At 49.2% G+C, this 21242-nt stretch overlaps 1 protein-coding gene across 1 annotated transcript in view; it reads right to left on the bottom strand.

Annotated features, from left to right (window-relative positions):
- The window catches only part of FLI1 (Fli-1 proto-oncogene, ETS transcription factor), a 115132-nt gene that overhangs the window by 48144 nt on the left and 45746 nt on the right, over positions 1–21242 (bottom strand). Inside the window, exon 2 of the mRNA XM_047747313.1 lies at positions 4737–4948. Within this exon, the coding sequence (XP_047603269.1) occupies positions 4737–4948 (212 nt within the window). The remainder of the gene's footprint in view (positions 1–4736; positions 4949–21242) is intronic.

Here is a 21242-nt window from a genome sequence, read left to right as displayed (position 1 = left end):
GCTTGGGTGACATGCTCTGTACTGCAAGGTTGAGAACTGAAGGAAGCACCTGAGAAAGCGGCTCTACAGTCACAGATGCAGACCTTAAAGGGTGTGCGAGGCTGATCTTCCTGTAAGTGGAATGTGAAGTCTCCATGTGTCTCCTAAGAGCATCCAGAGCCCACCGGCCAGGGCTAGGGGCTGTCAGCGTAGAGTAACACCCACTCAGATTCTGCATGCCTGGCGCACAAGGCAAGCAGGTCCTTGCTTCCTCCCACCCTCCCCACCCCCCAGTAAAATAATACTCTTTCCTCCATGGGATGTTTTCTCCCCGATCCTCGAGGCTGAGGCAGGATGCAGCTGAGAGTCATTTGCAGACCACAGCCCGAGGTCAAGTTGCTGAAGGCTACATCCATCACAGAACCAATGGGCCTTGCTGTTCCAAGAGCAACTCATCCTAACAGATTCAAGCACGACAGGAAGAGATGAGAAAGAGAGCAAACCTCCTGCAACATGGACCAGCTAGGTTTTCCCTGAGCTCCCCAGACCTCAGTCTCTCCACGTGACCCTGTGCCCCTGGTCCACAGGACTTAAGAGAGGGATGAAAAGCAAGAGGGGCATTGTAGCTTTAGGAACAGAGAATATCTGCTCCAGAGACAGAAATATCTACGGTGTCTCCAAGAAGCACGAAGTCACTCAGAAACCCCAAGTTATCAGAGAATGTGGAGAGAAGGCACCGGCAACTGTGAGATGGTCCAAAGCATTCTGGCCCAGCACTGTCCAGTTAAAGTACAATGTGAGCTACATATACAATTTTCAATTTTCTAGTAGCCAACTTTTTAAAATGGAAAAACCAGGTGAAATGAATATTTTAATATATATTAATATATTAACTCACTACAGCCAAAAGAAAATTATCCAAAAGAAATTATCACTCAGCCAAAAGAAATGATCATTTCTACATAATCAACGTAAAAATAATTAATGAGATATTTTACTTTTCCCCCCCATACTCTCCGAAGTCCAGTGCGTATTTTGTATTTCGAGCACATGTTGGTTTTGGATTTCGGGTGCTCAGAAGTGGCTGGTGGCTCCTGTGGCTGGAGCCTGTGGCTGGTGGCTCCTGTGTGTGTGGCTGGTGGCTCCTGCCTTGGATGCCACAAATCTAGTCCATGAGCCAAGAGACCCCAAATGGGACAGATACTCTGCTTCGATTTTCTCATTGGAAGTTTGAAACTCTTTGTATTAAAGGAGCCATTTCGGTAACACTCGGGATCGGGGAAACGTAGTGTCAATGATGAGAGACTTAAATCGCCTGGCATCTTTTTCATTCTGTCCTTTCTTTTTGCGTGATTAATTAATAATAGAATCTGACGTGGTTCCAGCCTTGGTAAAGACAATGTTCTGAAAACCCTGGCTTCCTGCTGCCCACTGGGCCAGCTTCCATGTGAGCTCTTGGAGAATATTTACGGGGTGCTAGCAATGGCTCCTGAGAGCCCATGGGATCATCTCTGTTTCCCCGGGGCGGGTGAGACTCGTCTGTCCTTCTGCACCTGTTCTGTCACCGTGGATGGTCTGGGGCAGGACCTGGGAATCAAAACAGCGGTTGCCCTGTGTCACCACAGCCCTGTAAATACCATGTCTGCTCTTTGGGGGCTGATCACACAGTTCTCCTCCCGCTGGCCTCTGGTGTGACAGCAGCCAGGGACGGCTGGCCAGCGGGTTCTGAAAACTGATTTCCTTGGGGGACCCTGTTTGTCCAGGATTAGTGTGTGGGAGTGCCCTCAGGGCAGAGAGCAACCAACTCATACATGCAGCCTCCCCTGAGCATGGACATAGGCTCTAGCTAAGACAATGTCCGAAGACCTTGGTGTCAGTCCCACTTACACACCGATGACCTACAAGGCTTTGAATAAGCATCTTCACCTTTGAGTCCCGTTAGCCATGCATCTATTCACTTCTTTGTTTCACGACTATTTGTTTGGCACCTATCAAGGGCCAGGCATCACTCAGTAGACAGAATAAGGCCCTGCCCGCATTTCAATGAGGGGTGTGATAAGAGCCAGGAAGAACGAAGAAGAATCTGAGTGAGGTGAAGAGTGCTGGGTGCTGTTTTCCATCAGATGCATCAGAGAAGGTGACATTGAGACCTGAAGCAAGTGGGAGAGAGAGAGTCATAGGACTCAACGGAGTAGGGATCTTCCAGAAAGAAGGAACACAGGCAGGAGACTCTGAGGCAGGAGCGTGCTTGGAGTCTGGAGTCTTGTGTGGCTGGTGCAGAAGGAAGGTTTAAGATAGGAGGGCTAAAAAGGGTTTCATAGGGATGGGGGAACGGGGCTTGAGGGGGGCTGTGGATTTTGTTGTAAGCGTGTAGAGGATTTTGAGCAAAAGAGTTAAATATTCTGGAAGGTTCTCTCTAGCCACTGTCCGAAGAACAGACTTCAGGAAGGCAAACAGAAGTGGGGAGAACAGGTGCTACTGGGGTGGCCTAGTAGCACAAGTGTTGCTGGTCTGGGTTGGGATGAGGCTACAAGAGTGGTTGGGATGCGGCTGGAACAGATCAACAATGCCCCAAGCATGAAATTTGGATTTTCAGTAAGCATCAGGAAGGTTCGTTCTGGGGTCGGGCCAGTTTGAGAGGCACTGCCAGGCTGGGTGCTGTCAGAAACTGGACCATGAACCCCAAAGCACAGTGTACAGGCAGAGAGGGAAGGGGTGGAGAGGTGGCCCAAGGCCAGGAATCAGAAGGCCCAGCTCTGGTGCTGGCTTTGCTTCCTCTAAATCCTTGGGCAAGGCGTCAATCACCCCCTTGCCCCACAAAGTCCAATCTGCCTGTAAATGTCAAAATGTAATTGCACCATTTATCTCATAGCATCACGGTGGCGGGCAAATGATACGATGGTATGGAAAAAGTGTTTAACAACTGCACCTTCCCGACACTGTGGGGAAATCATCATCCTTATTATCTGTGTGAAGAGAGGTCCTTTGAGGGGCTCCTGGCTTAGAACCTCTAAAAAATGCTAGACTTTGGGATGGTGGCTGGGATCCCAGTGGCTGGTTCTGGTTAGTAGGTTTGAAATGTGGTAGGGCTGGGTGTTCCCACAGGCAGGTCCGAGACTGGGGGTTTGTCTGGGGGAGGTCTCCTTCCCAGCGGCACACTCGGCACCTTCTCTCTCCTTCTCTAGACTTATTTCCTCAGTGACTTCATCCCTTCTTAGTGACAACTCTTTAGAGATGATGCCCAAACCTATGTTCCAGCCCCTAAACATTATCTCAGCTTTAGTTTCCAACGCCTAGCAGACATTTTTATCTGGATGTTCTACTGATTGCTTACAGGAATCTCAGAGGGAACATTGACATCTGTTCTCGAAGCATTTCCTTTCCTGCCTCGCATGGCTAATGGCACCGTCCTGGCTAAAAAACAGGCAAGCTCCAACGATCTTTTTATTCTTTCCTCTCATATACCCTCCATCCCCCCACAACAGGCTTCAGTACGTGTCCACCTCAGCCCCGCTAATTATCCCTTTGATATGTCCCTCCTGGAGCTATCTCTTTTGATTTCCTTAATCATTACCACCACTCAGATTCAGAACGTGATCATTTCTTACTAGGATAGTTCGCTAACTTCTTATCTTTCTGACGCTCCCTCCCTTTCCCACCTTCTGTATACGACTATTGTTAGCTCCAGAAATCAAGCTCTGAAGAAGTTACATGTCAAGTCCCACGCTTCAAGTCGGTATCTGCATATGGAAAAAAATCCTGTAATTTTCTTAGCGTGCCATTCAGGGCCCTCTCATTTTTTTTTTTTTTTTCTCCTTGTGCTGCAGGCCCATTGACTGGGCTGATATTTCATGAATAAGACTGATGTTTTCTCTCTTTTAAACATTTGCCCAGGATGAACGCTATCACTATCAAGCACTTTCTGCATCTGAGGCACTGTTCTGGGTCCTTCCTCCCCAGCATCAGGGTTAACCATCAACAGGAGCCTATGAAGAAGCAAATCCTGCGACCCCTGGTTCCCAAAGGAGGAAGCTGGTGCTCGGAGAGCTGGATTGCTTGTCCAAGGGCAGAGCTGGGAATGAAAACTGGGTTGCCCATCCCCCAGGCGTGCCCTTCCTTGCTCCTGTGAATCGTCTCTCCTTGGGCTCTCCTCCTGGCATTCCTACAAGGAAAGTAAGTCTTCCTGCCCTGGGTATCACCAAGTTCTAATACACCTCCCAAGTGTGATGTGTCTGTCCTCCCTGGCACAGTGAGCCCACAGATATGTTCACCTTTGTCATCACTTCTGGACTTTTACTGCAAGACTGGTTTGGTCATCTCTGAGACCCACCCAGAAAGGTCAAGTAGCATCAGCAGGACAGGGACGGTATGTTCTCACTAAGTTATCCCTAAGAGGAACTCTACCTGGGCCTGACACAAAGTGGGTCTTCCCTAAGTGTCCGCATAGGGTCATGAGCCTAACTCTGACCTGGCCTTTGAGGGCTGTACCAAGACTCAGAGGACAAGGTGGCTTCCTGACCCTGCTCCAGGCCCTGCCCTTCGTTCTATAGCCCTCTTGTGTCTCATCTCTCTAGGGACGGGCTCAGGCTCCCTGGCCCAGCAGCAGAGCCCCCCTCTGCAGCAGGCACCCCGAGCACCAGAAGCCGAGTAAGTCAGATCTGCCGGACTCAGACACCCGGGGAACAAGCCTCTGCCAGCCCCGCACCTGGCAGCCGGCTGTGCCCACCCCTGGAGCAGCGCAGGCCTGGCAGGCTTACCTGGATCCATTCATGTGGTCATACTCCCGCTTGACATTGACCCTCACCGGCTGATTAATCCACTCCTGCTGCGGCGGGAGGGGGTTGATTTTGTGGGGCTGGCCATAGTCAGGGCTCCCTGAGGCGGTCATGTCGGCCTTGGGGAGGTGGGCCGCCGCTCCGTAGGCAGAGTCGAAGAGGGACTGGTCGTCGCTCACCACCGACAGAGCCTCCTGGAGGGTCAGAGAAGGAGACCGAAAGCCCAGTGTCAGTTCATCCCGTGTCACTCTTCACCTACTCTCTTTCTGAGCTGGCAGGGTGGCCCAGGGCTACCCCCGCCGCTGGCCGGAGGTCCAGGTTGCTGACTGACTCACGCTTGGTGGGGGAGGGGAGAAGTAACAGGGGTGACGTGACGTGGGGGAGACAAGCCTACCCCCATGCAAACTCAGTACGTTCTTTGCAGGTTACCCTGCATGAGGAGGGATTTGGGGGCAGTGGGGTGGGATGGGGGACCCCTCGGAGCCCAGGGGGCATGGTCACACAGTGCACATGCGCAGTGTTCCGTGGGCGCTTGAGTGCCGAGCTTTCAGGTCTCAGCAGAACTGCGTCTGACTAGCTTGTGTGTCGGTAGGGCTGGAAGAAGGGGATGTGAAAGTGAGCATTGATATTATAGGTGAGGCAAGTGAGACCCACCCAGAGGGGTTAAGTATCCAGCTCAAGGTCACACACGGGAAGGGTGCGGCCCAGGGCTGCGGTTGCCTCTAATTTCGGTTTCCTTATCTGTAAAGGGGAGTAAGAATAGCTTTTTCAGAGCTGGTAGGTGGGTTAAATGAGAAAAATTCTTGGGACAGGTGTCTAGCTTGAAGAAATGCCCAGCAGCTTTAGTGGGGGTTCTCTGGCTTGTGTTGGGGCATCTTACACGTGTGTCAGTTTGGGGGGCTGCCTGCCTCCTAGGGACCCGGCTCTGTCATGCCCTCTTGCCTGACGCCTGGAGATGAGAGCTTCCTGTCTAAATTGTGATGATTCAGCTTGCCTAGGAACAGCTCTGCGGATGGGGGAGTCCCCGGGTAAGACCCTCTGTCTGCCCACTCACACTGTCCCATCCCTTGGTGCAAGTCTGTCTTGTGGAGAGCTGGATGGAGAAAGGAAGCCTTGCACTGGGCAGAGATCTCCTCCCCTCCAAAGCACCATAATAAGATGCTTCCACTATTCCAAACCCCATTAAACCACAGAGGCCCCCGGGGTCACAGACTAGGTTTTGATGTTCCCTAGATCACATAATCACACCAAAGTAAGTTGTTTGCGCTCCTGAAAAGAAGGGACCAATCTATAACCCAAAATGAATTTACAATCAATGTAATCTATAATTACACAATCTGTCATTGTGAAGATGAGATGGATACTATCCAGGAAATGCTTAGAACAGTCTTTGGCACCTAATGCCACCCAAAAAATGTTAACTATGATGATTCCTAGTGTTCAAAGACAGGTTCTCTGAGGCTACGTGTTAGGGGCTGAATTGTTCCCTTCAATTCACAGAGTAAAGCCCTGACTCCAATACCTCAGGATCTGACTGCAGTTGGAGAAAGGGCCTTTGGAGAGGTGATTCAGTTGACAGGAGGCTCTTTAGGTGCGCCTTAATCTGATCTAACTGGTGTCCTTATAAGGAAAGGATGCCTGGACACACAAAGTCCACCATGTGGAGAGGCCGCAGGCCACCTGCAGCCAAGGAGAAGAGCCCTCAGAGCCTGCCAGCACCCTGACCTTGGACTTCCAGCCACCAGAACTGTGAGAAAATAAACTTCTGTGGCTTAAGCCACCCAATCTGTGGTATCTTGTTATGGCGGCCTGATACACCACCTTTACGTAAGCCCTCCCGTACCCGTAAAGTTGCAGTTTGCTCCACCAGCTAACCCTTACTGTTTCTCCCAGGGTCATTTGCAGCCCCGGCAGGAGGACATCCAGAGTTCAATGAGAAAGGCTCTTCTGTGGCTGCTTCTGGCTGGGGTTGAGGAAGAATTACTGGAACCTACTCCAGGAAGTCTATTCCTGTCCCAGAAAGATTTGGATCATATAGATATGGCCAGAGATGGCAGTTTCTAAGCTGAGCTGTCCACGCAATATTGAAAGGCCCACATTTTCCCAACCAAGTGGGTGTCTCTTGATCCTGACCTAAAATATGCTGGGATCCTTCTTCATTTTCCACATAGTGCCCTTGCTCATGCTCAGAGGAAATCTGGGCTTCCTGGAACCGCTGTCTTTGGGTGATTGGACCCATTCTCCATGTCACTTAGGGAACAGACCTGGCTCCTTATCCCAGACCAGTTTTGATTTGCCATCCAGGCCCTTGGTGTTTTGATTTCAAGTTGAAAAGCGTGACATTGTAACCGACCAGAGAGTTGAGCCTGAGTCCCTGAAGTTCTGGGGGTTCTACATGAGGAGCAGAGACTCATTACCCCCTAGGACCTGTATGTGCGCTTTTGGTGGTAAAGGGGAACCCTCACCAGTCCGGCTACAAAAAGAAACGATATATGTGTAAGGAATTGGGTATGGTCTTCTGCTGTGGAAAGTGGCTTTATGCTTGGTCAATTAGGCACACATCTTAGAGTTTCCAATGCAAGAATTTCTTATCTCCTTTCCTCTAGGTTAGGGGAAAAGATGGTGGAATAATGGGAGGAAAGAGGCAGGAAAAGAAGGGAACAATCAGGAGCATCAGGGAAGCAGGAAAGATCCCGCCCCTCATTTTCCCCAAAGAGAGAGGGCCAGGAAGCAAGAGAGGCAGGGTTTCAAGTCCAAGGGGGACAAACAGGTGGCAAAAGCAAGGCTCGCAGCAACAGAAAACATGAGATGAAGCAGCGGGAGCTGGTGGCTGAGCATGGAGAGACTTCTTAAGGAAATGAGAACGAAGAGCTTACAGGACCAAGGGTAGGTGTGGTAAAGGGCATGAAACCTGTTTGAACTCATTTTGGAATGCAGTTCACAAGCAAAGGAAACCAGTCAAGCGGCGGCATCACAGGGGGAGAGATCCCTGATTTCCTCCAAAACGTTGCTCTCTCCTCCTGCCTGACTAGTCTTCATCTAACGGTCCAGGCACGTGGGCATCCTTGCCTTTCTTTATCAGACTCTTCCCTCCCTGACGACACACGGGCACTCTCTGCACTCACGCAGCCCACCATGCACTTCCCCTGGGCAGGGGGAGCTCCTCTGAAAGTCTAAATACATCCTGCCACGATCCCGCTCAGACACCTCTGAGAGCTCACTTGATGTTGCCTGCAGCAAATCTGCTCTCATCTGCTTGTGTTCACACAACTCAGCTTTGCCCCAGCTGCCTGCCCTTATATCTCACGACGTCCCCCCAGCCCCCGCAACTCCTGCCCAATGCTGACTATTCCCACTGTTCCACTCAGCGGGCTCTGCTCACATACACTTGGTCAGTTCCTGTGTTGTGGACACCCTTACTCTGTCCTTTCCACCTGCTGCACGTCCAATGTTTCCCATTTTCTAAGGTAAATGAGATCTTCCTCACCCTGTGAAACCTTCCCTGATAGTTCCCTCTGACTCATTTGAGTTTTTGAAAGCCCAGTGAGAAGGGGGTGCCTGGGTTGGCTCAGTTGGTTAAGCATCGCCTTCAGCTCAGGTTGTGATCCTGGGGTCCTGGGATCAAGTCCCGCATGGGGCTCTGTGTTCAGCGGGGAGCCTGCTTCTCCTTCTCTTTCCCTCCCCCTTGTTCATGCTTACACTCTCCCTCAAATAAATAAAATCAATACTCCTTAGGTAGGTGTGTGTGTGTGGGCACACACATACACACACCACATTTTCTCTCTCTTTCTATTTCTAGTCATTGATAAGCAAAAGATTTTTTTTTCTTGTAACAGTATGGAGAAAAGAATCTGTGGTTGGGAGAAGCTGGAAAGGGAGAGAAGATAAAGGAGAACAACTCCCTGTCTGGTCTGCTGGCCTGAAGTTAAGAAACCTATTAAGAGCAGGAGGCCAAAGATGAGAGCCACTAGGTGGGAGTAACAGATTTGGGCAGCGAAAAAGGCTGACTGAAGACCTTGGTGAAAACTTAAAGTTGGGGAGGAGAGCATTCTCACTGTCTCCGAAAGGAAATAGCACCCCTCTTGCCCTTCAAGAATGAGAACCATAGGGGCATCCCAAGACCACACCCCTGGCAAGTACGCTTCTGTCTTAAAGATGGGGAGCTTTCTCTGAACCTCTTTGGTGTCATGGGCTCAGTGAGGAGGGGACAGGCCTAGAGGAAGGACAAACGGGGAACATGGCACTGGGTATCCGTGACTGACAGACTTGTGTGAGAGCATCTTGTCACTGCTGGGGACTATGGGGGCTGCTGGGGGTGGGTGTGGATAATGGATATGGATGTAGGCACCAAGGTGCTGCTTTTTTTTTTTTTTTTTTTTTTTAGATTTTTTTAAATTTATTTGCTGGAGAGAGAGAGAGAGCGCACATGCACAAGCAGGGGGAGTGGCAGGCAGAGGGAGAAGGAGAAGCAGGCTGCCTACAGAGCAGGGAGCCGGATATGGGACTTGATCCCAGGACTTTGGGATCATGACTTGAGCCCAAGGCAGTTGCTTAACCAACTGAGCCACCGAGGCTCCCCAAGGTGCTGCTTTTATCATGTGAGAAGCTATTGAGCTGGTAGATGTTTCGATCACACACTTGTAGCTTTTACCCATGTGTAGCTCTTGCTGTTTTGTGTCTTATAAAGCTGTTTGCTTTTACTTAAACTCTCAAAACTTCTAAAAGTTTAAACATGAAACTCTTACTTGTACTGAAAACTCTTTACAGGAAGGAGTTGTTGGTTTTCAAGAAATTTTTGCTGATGACTTGTTGATAAGAATTAAATTTTGGGATGAGAGACTGAATTTAGAAAGACCTTCGGTGTGAAATTCACAGACCATTCTCAGACTGACTAAGTTCCTTCAGTTTGTAACGACTTCACTTTTTCTATTGACTTTGGCCATGATCCAGAAGACAAATTATTCTTTTTAAAGATTGTTAAAATCCAGGTCGCTTTAGAGCATGCTACATAAAAATTGACTTCAAAGTGAAAAGACATAAGGTATGGGCTCCCTAGCCCCGTGTGGCCCCCAGTTCTAAGGTTAATCCTTCACCCTCATAGTCATCACTGGAAAGTGAGCCCTGGATGGGCTTAGTAACTGGGTTCTGAGAAGTATCTTTCCTTTGCTCTGCTGATTGCTGGAAGGAATTTAGCAATTCAGGATGCTCTGGTCCCTTAGCCACTGAGTTCTAGACCCAGAGGGAGGCACACAGTCCCTTGACTCCAAGTACATCAGTACCCCACTTGATCCATTCGCCAGAAAGCTCTGACAAGGTCAGCTACCGGGAGTGGCAGCTGGAGTTCTGAGCTAAGAGGTTGGCCTTATTTGCCCGTAGAAATGCTGACCAGACTGTGTCAGCCTTCCTTCCCGTGATCCCCTGCTGGTCCTGGCAGCCAGCAGAGGGATATGGCCCATGGGCCGCTTGTCTTGGTATGGGATACTCCTTACCCAACTTGGGTAACATGCCTTTAGCTCATCACTTATAATATATCCTGTGGTCTCATGATTGAAAAGAGGTCTTAGCAGATAATTATCATAGCACTTAGTAAGTGTGAGACACTGTTTATATGAGTAATCCAATTTAATCCTCTTAGCAATTCTATGAGGGATGCACTATTATTACCCCCATTTTTTTCCGGATGGGAAAATGGCTCTTCAGAGAAGTGAAAGAACTCAGGTCGCACAGCAAGTGAGCGTGATCTGGGATTCAGATTCAGGTCTGCCGCCTGTCACCTCCCAGGGAGCCTGTGCACGCCTTGAGGACAGCTCTTGAGTTCATTGTAACGTAGAGCCCCATCTTTGGAGTTCGAGAGATGTGAATTTCAATCTGATCTCCAGCAGTTGCTCATAAGCGCATCACTGATTGTGTTTCATGTATGACTCTCTGAACTACATTTCCTTATCTCTAGAACAGGGATAATAACAGTACCTCACCTGGTACATTTTGAATATAGGCAAAATGAGTAAATGTAAGTGAATTTCCCAAATCAAGCATCTAAAGTTCTTAGGATACAGTAAATACTCACATTGAAAAGAAACCCAAGGCTGAGATGGCATTGGGACCCTCGTTATTGGAGCTGTGAGATGGAGCGGGGGAAGGGGAGAGTGCAGATAAAGTCAGAGATAGACCTCCTTCTCCCCTGTGTGGGTTACTTCAACGGAAGTTGCTTACGGTTCAAAATTAGCAGGTTTGGAGATAATAGTTAGATTTTGAAATGCAAATTCCATGAGGTTTCTGAGAATAGAGCCTGCTTCGCTACTGTTTCCACTCTCCTCTTTCGAACCATGGATGTTGTTCCACTGCAGCCTGAGAGCTCTCTGAATTGGCTTCTGAATTGAGGCTTCTAGATGGCAGATAAAATTTTGTTAAATAGCCTTGAAAAGGAGAGGAAGAGTCACTCATGGCTGAGCTAATCAAAACAGAGGCGGCTAACTCCGATCCTTATCGCCATTCATATATTGTACATGCAATAAACATCAGAAAAAGGCCATGTGTAGGTCTGTGAATTCACTAATAAGAAAAACTTGCCTCATTTTGGAATTTGTCATATATATATTTTTTTCTTCCTTCTTTTCTTAAAAATACTAGCAGACATATCTTCCCAAATTTGTTTTCCTTAGATTAAGGCAAGTGTTCTCTGTACGCACATCAGTTGAGTGATAGGGGACTGTGGTCACAGCACGACCACGTGATGGCCTGGCTGATATTAATGATGAGCAAACAATTGCATCTCTGAAAAAGCTTTGCTGAAACAGAGATGGAAAAACCCCTAGAGTAGCAAAAAACAAACAAACAAACAAACAAAAATCCATTTAAAACGGTGTCTGGACCCTGGACCATCTCCCCTTCTATTTCTGCCATGATCCTGTCCACAGAAGAATACACATATAATCCATACTTATGAACCAAACAGAGTCAGGGGAGGAAAAGTCCCAGACGAAACCACAGAGGAGAGACCCTGTCCTTCGCTCATCCTGACTTACATACAGTTAGATTGAGTTTCTACACCAGCACAGGGAATGACCCAAGACATGGCGCTCCAAGAAGCACACATTCTATGTTGTTTCCTCCCCTTTCCTTTCCCTCTCTCCTGCCCTGAACCCTTCAAGGACAGGTCTCTGTGGCTCATGAGCTTTGCTGGAGGTGGGTGAAAGGACTGTCAAAAGCAGCCCCACCAGGTTCCCTGCGGCTTGCTGCCCTGCTCAGCAGGCCGCGTGACTCCCAGACCAGGCCTCTGGAAAGCTCATCTCTGGGTCACTGCAGGGAGCACGCTAGCTTTGGCTTTTTATTACATTCTTTGCATAATGACATGAAGTCCCTTTGCTTGCCAGCCAGAGAGCATACAAAATTCACACAAGATTCTAGGAAGCAAAATGCTCTGTCTTCTCTGTTTTTGGAAATCAGCAAACTCTGCAGCAGTGGGAGCATCCAGCTCGTTGGGGGGGGGGGCGGTCTGGTCATGGTCACATGTAAAGTGTCCTTGTCACATCTAAAGCTGTTAGTTAGTTCAAGCCTTTTGCTTCTCACTCTAATCGCTGGCCATGTACTCCCTTCTTCCTCATTATTTCAGTCCCACAGACGGCAGGTGGACAAAGAGAAAAGAAGGTAAACTTTATGACAAGTTGGATAAGGAGGAAGGTGGGTAACATCAGTCAGTCACCAAATATTAAGCCACAGCCCCTTGACACACGGGACAGTCCCGGAGCTGCCTGGGCTCACATCTGCCTGGTTGTCTTTTCCCGAAAGGGCCAGGATAATATTTCTAATCTTTGCCACTCCCCATCTGCATACAGGCTCTCCTTCTCTTCCCCTTGAGCCCCCTCGAACTTCACGACTGCCTCAACAAACGGAAGGCGGCACAAGTGACCTTGCAGGACTCCCAAGGCTAGGTGATAAAGGACATTATGACTTCCACCTGCTTCTTGGTCTCTCTTGGGGCTCCAGGCCTTAGAAACGCCACCATGCCACAAGGAAGCCCAAACCAGCCCAGGCAGAGAAAGGCATGGAGAGGCCCTCCTGGAGAGGGATCCGAGGCCACCAGCCACCAGCCAGCAATGACCTCCAGACTTGGGGGTGATGAGCCGCAGGTGAAGGTTATGCCCACGAGCACCATAGCTGTTGTATGCCCTTGAGTTTTGGTATAGTTTCTTACGTAGCCATAGTAACTAGAACATTTCCTATCATTTTAATCAGCAACAAGAGGACCCAGATTCAGAGGCTGCTGGGCACGATGGTCTGCATTTCCTTTTCACTGGGGTTGCTGATGCCGGCTGTAAGAATCAGTGCCAGGACTCGCTAGATGTGGAAACTGAGGCACGAAGCCCACGTTCCTTAGGATCACACAGTGAGGGAGAGTCAGTCTCAGCCTTCAGGCCTAACTCTTCTGATAACCACCTAGCGGAAATACCCCTCCATGACAACGAGAAAACACAGAACCAGGGCTACTATTTTTTTTTTTAGGATCCTTATATTATAAAAAAGGAAACTGAGGCTTAAGGGGGTTCCTACTTGCCTTAGGTCCCTCAACTAACAAATGACCCTGCTGGTAGCCTGAGTACAAAACCCACACTCTTCCCCCAAACTCCTGCCAGCCCGCTGACTCTAATCCAGGCTGTGCCACAGAGCCAAACCTGCCAAGGAAACTCGGAGTGCTTTGCTGATTTCTAAGCTATTGTATTGAACTCTGTCCCCCCACTTCCCCTCTCTCCATCCCCTTCCCCCCGCAACTTAAATCTTCACTTATTGGGGAGGGGGCTTCTGCAGTGGGCGACCCAGGGAAAGGCAGCCAGCCAAGTTCCTAGAAAATGGAATTAGAATCCTTTGCAGATGAAAGTACTTTATTTAATGGAGTTTAATAAATTAAGGGAATGAGCCTAAATGAGTTCAGAGAAGAGGGTCTCTGGGTTCTATAAAGGCATGCCATGTAACAGAATCCAGAGCTGTGGCTTTGTGTTAATCACGGTCCCCATTAGATACTTCTCCAGCTCTCCCGTGGTATCTACCTTTGCCTGTTGACTTTGAGTTTTCACAGTCACTGTTTTGACCATAACCACATTTAAAGGGCATCTCTAAACATCAAAGTTAAACTCTCCTCCCACAGAGAATGATTTTACTGCTAAAAAGAAAAAAAGTGCTGAATATGGAAACTCACAGGAAGGGGATAGAAGGTTAGTCTGAACCCCAAGACAGGAACGTTTTATAGTATGCTTCACTTTCTGTTTCTTTACAATGGGCCTGACTGCCCTTTAACATGCTTTTTCTCGATGACAGTGGGGGTTGCCAAAGGGTCAGCAAAGATCTGTCATGTGGAGTTTGTTGTACCTTTGACCATCCACGGGGGCAAGCGCCTCTCCCATAACAGGAGGTGAGCTGGCCCCTGAGGTGGACCGACCCCACGGTGTTGGAGGGGTAGGACCAAACAGTGATGGGAAGCTGAGGTTCACTAAGGTTAGGAACCTTCGATGTTCTTCATCATGTTCTCCAGCGTGTTCAGATGGGCTGAAAGGGGAAAATTAAGCCCTCGCAGGTGCAATGGGGTGATGATGAAAAGAGCTGTCAACCAGCAAAACAGAACCCCAGATGCCATGGGGAGAAGCAGACCCAGAAGAGAAAAGTCCTGGAAGGGACCCGGATACAGCAGCAGAAACAGTTCCCTGTGCACGAATTTCACTGCTTATCACTTGCGTCGGGACTATATTCTGCCAGATTGCACAAGGCTGGCTGTTCCAGTCATCAAACATACCGGAATAGGGCACCTGGGCGGCTCAGTTGGTTAAGCCTCTGCCTATGGCTCAGGTCATGATCCCAGGGTCCTGGGATCGAGTCCTGCATCGGGGCTCCTGCTTGGCAGGGAGCCTGCTTCTCCCTCTGCCTGCTGCTCTCCCTGCCTATGATCTCTCAATCTCTCTCTCTGACAAATAAATAAATAAAATCTTTACAAAGAAAAAAATACTGGAATACTTCCATACCAGTGCCTCCTTTCCCTTTTCTGCCTGGGGACAACGAATGGGTCAATGATTGGCACAGCAGGTCCTCCTAGACCTCACTCTAAAATGAGGGGTTGGCACGCTTGTGCCCATGGCGTAGGGGTGGTTATGGATCTGCACATTTTCCCGGACCTGGCAGGGGGTTTTCTGATGACAGACGTGGTGGTAAGTGAGGACCAGGGAAGACTCAGCCTGGGCTGGGAGCAGTCTTTCTCCCCAGGAGGATCCTTGAGCCTGCTGGCCTCTGAAGGCGTCAGAAGGCAAAGGACAGAGGAAACACTTTCCTCACTCCATAGGGTGCTGTTTTAAAATCATGTTCCAGTAAAAGGCACTGGCTACAGGCTGGGTCAAGGCAGAGCATTACTGGCTGTGTGAATTTGGGCACACTACCTACACTCTTGATTCCTGGAAAATTTTAACAGTCTTCCATCAAATGTTGAATGCTCTTGGACGATGACGAATGGCCACACTGGCCCGACCACAGAGAACTGAAAGCTTGGAAGAAGTGTCCTTTGAGGGGTCTGGCTCCAGTATTTCCCCACAGAGTCCCCATGTCACCCTGCACAGGGCTGATCGAAGAGGCTGGGAGCCGGGAAAACGTTGCTGCCCGGTCCTGTTGCTTGAGAGTGGGAGCGCCACGAATTGTCCTTGAAGCCTTGTCTTGGTGGGTCTGGCTCGGTAGCAGGACCAAGAGGATCTCAATGTGGTCTGTGGTGACGAGAGGGGACTCTGAGTGACAAAGGGAAGGAAGGGGGCAGGGAGGCAGTTCAGGTCTGAAAGGATGGGCTCCCCCAAGGGGCAGACAGCTGTCCAGCAGGGGTGGAAATGGCACTTGCTGCCAAGTTTATCAGCAGTGGGGAGCAGAGGAAGTGTAGGTGGCAGGTGCCCTTGGGTGTTTCTTTGACTCCTGGGGTCATGGGAACTTTCCCATCTTTCTTCTCAAAAACCAGTTCTGCCTCTGGAGGCATGTCATCCATCTTATTCTTTCTTTTAATTCCCAGTTGCTTGCTGAGTTCCTGACACCCAGTAGGTATGCAGTGACCTTTTCTAAGGAATAAAAGCCCCAGAGCTGATAAAAAAAAAAACACAGAGACCCCATCCCCCTTGCCAACACCTTTAACCACCAGTTGGATTTCCCATTCTCTCTCTTGGCCATGGGTGACTTCCACTAAGCCCTGCACCCCAGGCTTGTCCAGTTTCTTTTCAAACAGCCACACCCAGTGTCCAGTTTAAACACAAAGCCACTGACCGCTCCTTCTGAACAGCTTATTGAGGTCCTATTCCTAGAAGCTGTGATCTTATCGGACAATTTCCTCGTGTGACAGTTTCCGTGGCAACTGGTGTCTTCATAATCACAGGAAGGCCACGAGGACACACGCACACGGCGGGGGGCCCTTTGCTCTGTTCCCTCCAGCTCCTGTACCCCAGGAGCACCCTGACAGGGGGATGAAAACAAATCCAGCCTCAAGAAGCTGGGTGTCTGGTCTCAAGCGCCCAAGCCGTGTCTGCAAGCCACGGCCGGCACCGGCTAGGACAGCGCTGCTTCACCATGGTGGGGAGCAAGGCATTGCAAGAGAGACGCCATTTTCTTTCATCTCCTCACAGGGCTCTGGGAAAAGACGGGCCCCTGAATCCACTTCATAGTTCTTAATGGCTGTCTCCTTTCCATGATTCACGCCTGATGAGCCACGCTTGGTGACCTCATGCCCGTCTAGTCCTGAGTGTGCAGTATTTCCAACTTTCACATCTGGACGAACCCTCCTAGCCAAGGTGCTTCATTGTGCTGTGGCCCGGCAGCATCTGGTTACCATATTGTTGCAGCAACGAGCGGCCAAGTCCCTGAGGATGGAGGGCATGGAAGGAGGTGGTGCCTAAGCCCGTCCTTCTCTGGGCCGGCTCAGCAGCCCTGACCCCGCCTCTGCCCAGCCCCTGTGCTTTATGTTATCCTCCTGCTCCTTTCCTCTGGTGCCCTTCTGTCTTCTTCACTCTTCCTGAGTCCTGTTCCCATTCCTTCTCTTTCTCTTGTTCCTTCTCTTGCATTTTAATGTTCTGTCTTAAAAAGATTCTCCTCTTGTTATACAAGACTCAGCACTCCAAACCTTTAGACTCCTATCTAATATACCTTCCTTGACTGCTCTCTGGATGTCTGCAAATACCTTTTCCCTTTGCCCAAACCAGCGGTCCCTACACAGTCCTGCTCTCCACATGCCCCCTGTCTCATCGGACCTCATTTACTCACCAAACTTTTACAGAGGACCTACTAGGGGCCAGGCATTCGGCTAGACACAGGGGGCTACAAAGATAAATGGGTCTCCAAAAGCACACACTTGCCCTTAAGGAATTCAAGTCTGGGCAGAAGACTGGTGCAAACATCGATACTCTTGTGGGGGTGGGAAGACAAGGCAGTAAGTGAGGGGCTCGGGGTGGCCTCCTGGAGGAGGAGCCTGAGATGGGTGAAGGGCACCTTCCAGAACACCTCAAGGGCCACCACCTCCAGGAAGTTTCCCTGCCTCCTCCAGCCCACCACAGTCACCACTTCCATAGTAGTACTTGAAATCAGTAGTACTTTCTATCTCTACCGCCCAGTCAGCATTTTATTCTAGACTGCTTTGTCACATTGCTTTTCTTTTTCTTTCACTCCTGCCATATATGGTAGGTTTTCGTAGGTTCACCTTCTGTCTCTCCCACCAAAGTGTAAATTCCGCAAGGATAGATTTTCTTTGCCATTTTCCATAGACGTCATTCACACTGACTGAGTGCCTTGATTCCCTCATCCCGAAAGCACTGACAGAACCCAGTTGAGACCGAGGGCGTTCACATAGGGCAAGGGCTCCCCACTGCGTCCCTCCTGGCTTCTTGGAGATGTCGCTTATGGAGGCAGAAAGACAGGATCTGAGTTCCTCATCTACCACTCATAAGTACTGTGACCTTAGTCAGGTTATTTAATCTCTCTGGGCCATAGTTCCCTTTTCAGTAAAATAACAATGATAATAATTGCATTCTAACTCATGCCCCTCACACAGTAAGCACCCTCTGAACTTAATCTTCTTCCTAGGATTCACAGTTTCTAACATAAGAAAAGCACGTCATTTCTCTGGGCCTGTTTCTTTACTTGCAACATCAAAGGACCGAACGGGATGATCTGCCAGACCCTCTCCAGGGCTTCAAGGCTAAAATCTATTAGTGGATTGATCCCACAGCCCCATTGCCTGCAACAGTCCCAGTTTAGGTCTATTGTTTCAGAAAATGCTAAATAACCCCTCTCTCCACTCTCAGAGTTATTCCCATTTGAATGACACGTTATATGTATGAGCGAGTATCTCTATCTCGGCGTAGCTTAGCTTCATGGGACCGTGGGTTGTCATCCTTGCTCTCCCTTCCAGGGAGGAGGTAAGGGGAACCGAGGACAGCCTGGTCTACACAAAAAGCCAAGCATCCGCTCCTCTTGGAGCTCAGGCTCCATCTCCGGTACACAGCTGGTCTTTCGGTTGGCAGCCACCCTCAAAGCGGTCGCCCACTGGGTTGGCCTTCATCCTTGTTTGACTTGAGTGCCAAACCTAGGCAGTCTGGCACTGGGCCTCCTGTCTCTCGGCATCCATCTATAGGAAAAGCAGATATTTTGTGAACAAGTCCTGCCATGGTCTTCCAATGAAAACATCTCAGTGGGATTACATGGAGATATTTTCTTTGTCAATCTCAGTAAAGCTATTAGAACAGAAAACCCGGCTGAAACCCACTGACAGTTCCTGGGGACTTGGGACTGATTTAGTTACTCTATAAAGGGTACTTAGTGTTCTACTCTTGGAAGCTTCTGAAGGTATTGGCCTTGACCAGTAGGAGCCTGTCTGTCTCTCTCAGGGACATGTGTCATGGCAGGAGTACAGCTTAATCCTTGATGGCTCCAAAACTTACGGGAAATGGGAAACTAGCCCACCAGGTGGGGATGCCCTGAGATGTCCCAAATCTTCATCAGTAACTTTTTTCTTCTCATTCCCTTTACTCCAGGCTCCATTGTCAAAGGCTGTCAAGTTCTTACATTGTCCCTTCCACTTAGTTTTCTGCATAGTTTAGATCCCCCACGTTCATTATGGCCTTGGTGATTTCCACAAGAAGGCCAACATCAGTGACGTCAACCTTCCCCACCCTGCACTTCTTGGGAAGCTGTGGAAGCAAAATGTCCCTGGGGGAACCCTGTGGTCACCTTCCTCCGTCTAATCACAACCCAAGGAAGGTTTCAGGTCTGACAGCCTGAATGACTTTTTGAAAGTCTTAAGGAATTCTGGAAAAGGATAAGAACATGTTCTTTAGCCTCCGTCTTCCCACAAAATCAGAATGCAGAAACAAAGTGTTTCTCTAAGCATATTATTCTTTTACGTAAGAGAAATTGAACTTGTAAATTGGTCTTCCAGACAAGCGATGTCCAATAGAAATTTCTGTGATACTCCGGAGACATTCCAAAATCCTCACTGTGCAGCAGAGAAGCATTAGCCACGTGGAGCTACTGGGCGTTTGAAATGTGGCTAGTGCGACCAAGGAACTGAATTTTAAAACTTTACTGGATTGTATTTCATTTCAATTTAAATAGCCACGTGCTCCTAGTGGTGACCACAGTGACCGGCATAGGTTCTAGACACTTAGGCTTGCTGGCCATATTATGTGCTATTCAATACATCACTTCGGCAAAGCAGAATAGTCAAAGTCACTTCGGCTAGTTCCTTAACACGTCCTGTCTAGTTATGGGATCATGAATGTATTTGCCACCAAAAGCGCATTCATTCACTCATGGATACACTCATTCATTTAACCAATATTTACTGGACATGTGCTAGGAACCAGGCAGGCATTGTCATAAAACTCAGGAATTTGTCAATGGAAAAATGGCATTGAGGTGTTGATAGCATTATTGTTACTATAGAATTAGGAGACCTGTAGAAACCTCCCTCCACCCCCTAATCTGACCGTATCTATGCCATGAACTAAATATTTAACAAGTACGCAAATGCTTTTGTGCATAAGAGGGTCACCCTGGGCAGGTAAGTAGCAGCTCCCAATCTGCTGTGGTGAGAGAGGTAGAAGGAGGGAAGATCCTGAATTCATGTTGGCAGGAATCACAACAGGTCTGTGGTGAAGTTTCCATCAAATGAGAACAAGGCTCACCAAAGAACTCCAGGAAGTAAGGTGTGTCCATTGGTACTTTGCCGTAGCTCATGGAACAGTGTGGGCCAGAGGCGTCTACAGCTGCCCCGGGCAGCATCTCAGAGAACAAGACAGCTGCTGAGCCATTGTCCCATGAGAAGGTGACAGCACGTGAAGCCCAGAAAGATGGCACAACCAACTGTGGGCATTTCAGAGGACAGGAGAGCGGTGAACTGAGCAGGAATGTGGCCGAGGCAGGGCCTTAACACTTCATTGATGATCAACCCAAGTACTGCTGGGACTTTCCTGGTCATCAATAGCCAGCTAGGACCTCACGTAAACATTTTGTTGCAGCCTCTGAAGAGCGTGCAGCCAGGGGTGGGGCAGGGGGGAGGTGGACATGGGACATAGACTCCCAGTCACCATCTTCAAAGGCTATTCCCAAGGGACTTGGAAGGGCACTTCCATTTAGTAAATGTGGTAAAAGGCTGTGGCTCTCTCTGCAGGGTCCTAAAACAGTATGTTGGTCTCCAGTGATCTGGAAGAGTAGCATTCAGATCTTACAGTAAGGTGTCGCGGCAACCTCATTGGCTGGAGGCCAAACTCTGCTTCTCCACCCCCAGGACCCACGTGGAAGGGCCACTGATTGTCTGTTCAACCAGAGCTCGCAGACTGGGGCTCCTGGCCCTGTAACACAGCCCTGGTGTCTCTTGGAGCTCCTGCCCTTGGAAGGACAGCGGTTGACTAGTTGACTAGTAGAGCCTGAGAGCTCTAGCATGCCAGGGCTGCTGCCCAGTAGCCCTTCCCTTTGTCCCTCTAGGTTAACAACAACATTTGCATAAAAACAGGATCTTTGCTGCTGCACACTCTCTCCCTCCTCCCCACCTCCCTTCCTTTCTGGTTGCCCTATCCCCATTCTTCCCAGGCCCTGGTCCAGACATCATCTAAACAAGGACCCACCACCCCAACTCCAAGAAGGGGCCCTGCCTGACCATTAGGATGCTTCACAGGACCTTGGCTCTCTGCAGGGAGCACTGTATAATATTAATTCCCTCCAAGTCCCAACTGTCAACATTCAATGGTCTGACGTCCCATTGAGAAAGACTTGCTTTAAAACATCCACTCTTCTAACCCAAAGGGATCACCACACTGTAGTTTGAGAGAGGTTTCCCCTTCCCTCCCAGGAAATCAATCCTCCTAATTATCTTAATATAGGCTTATGTGAAAACAAAAACAAAAACAAAAACAAAAAAACCCTGCCATCTCTAGGCACACAGAAAATCAACTGGGGCAAGTAGGGGAAGAGGAGAGGGTCAAAATGCAG

The sequence above is a fragment of the Lutra lutra genome, chromosome 10, assembly GCF_902655055.1.
Source record: "Lutra lutra chromosome 10, mLutLut1.2, whole genome shotgun sequence".
NCBI classification, from domain to species: Eukaryota; Metazoa; Chordata; class Mammalia; order Carnivora; family Mustelidae; genus Lutra; species Lutra lutra.
The sequence above is the reverse complement of the archived record's forward strand: the minus strand, read 5'-3'. Positions and strand labels throughout refer to the sequence as shown.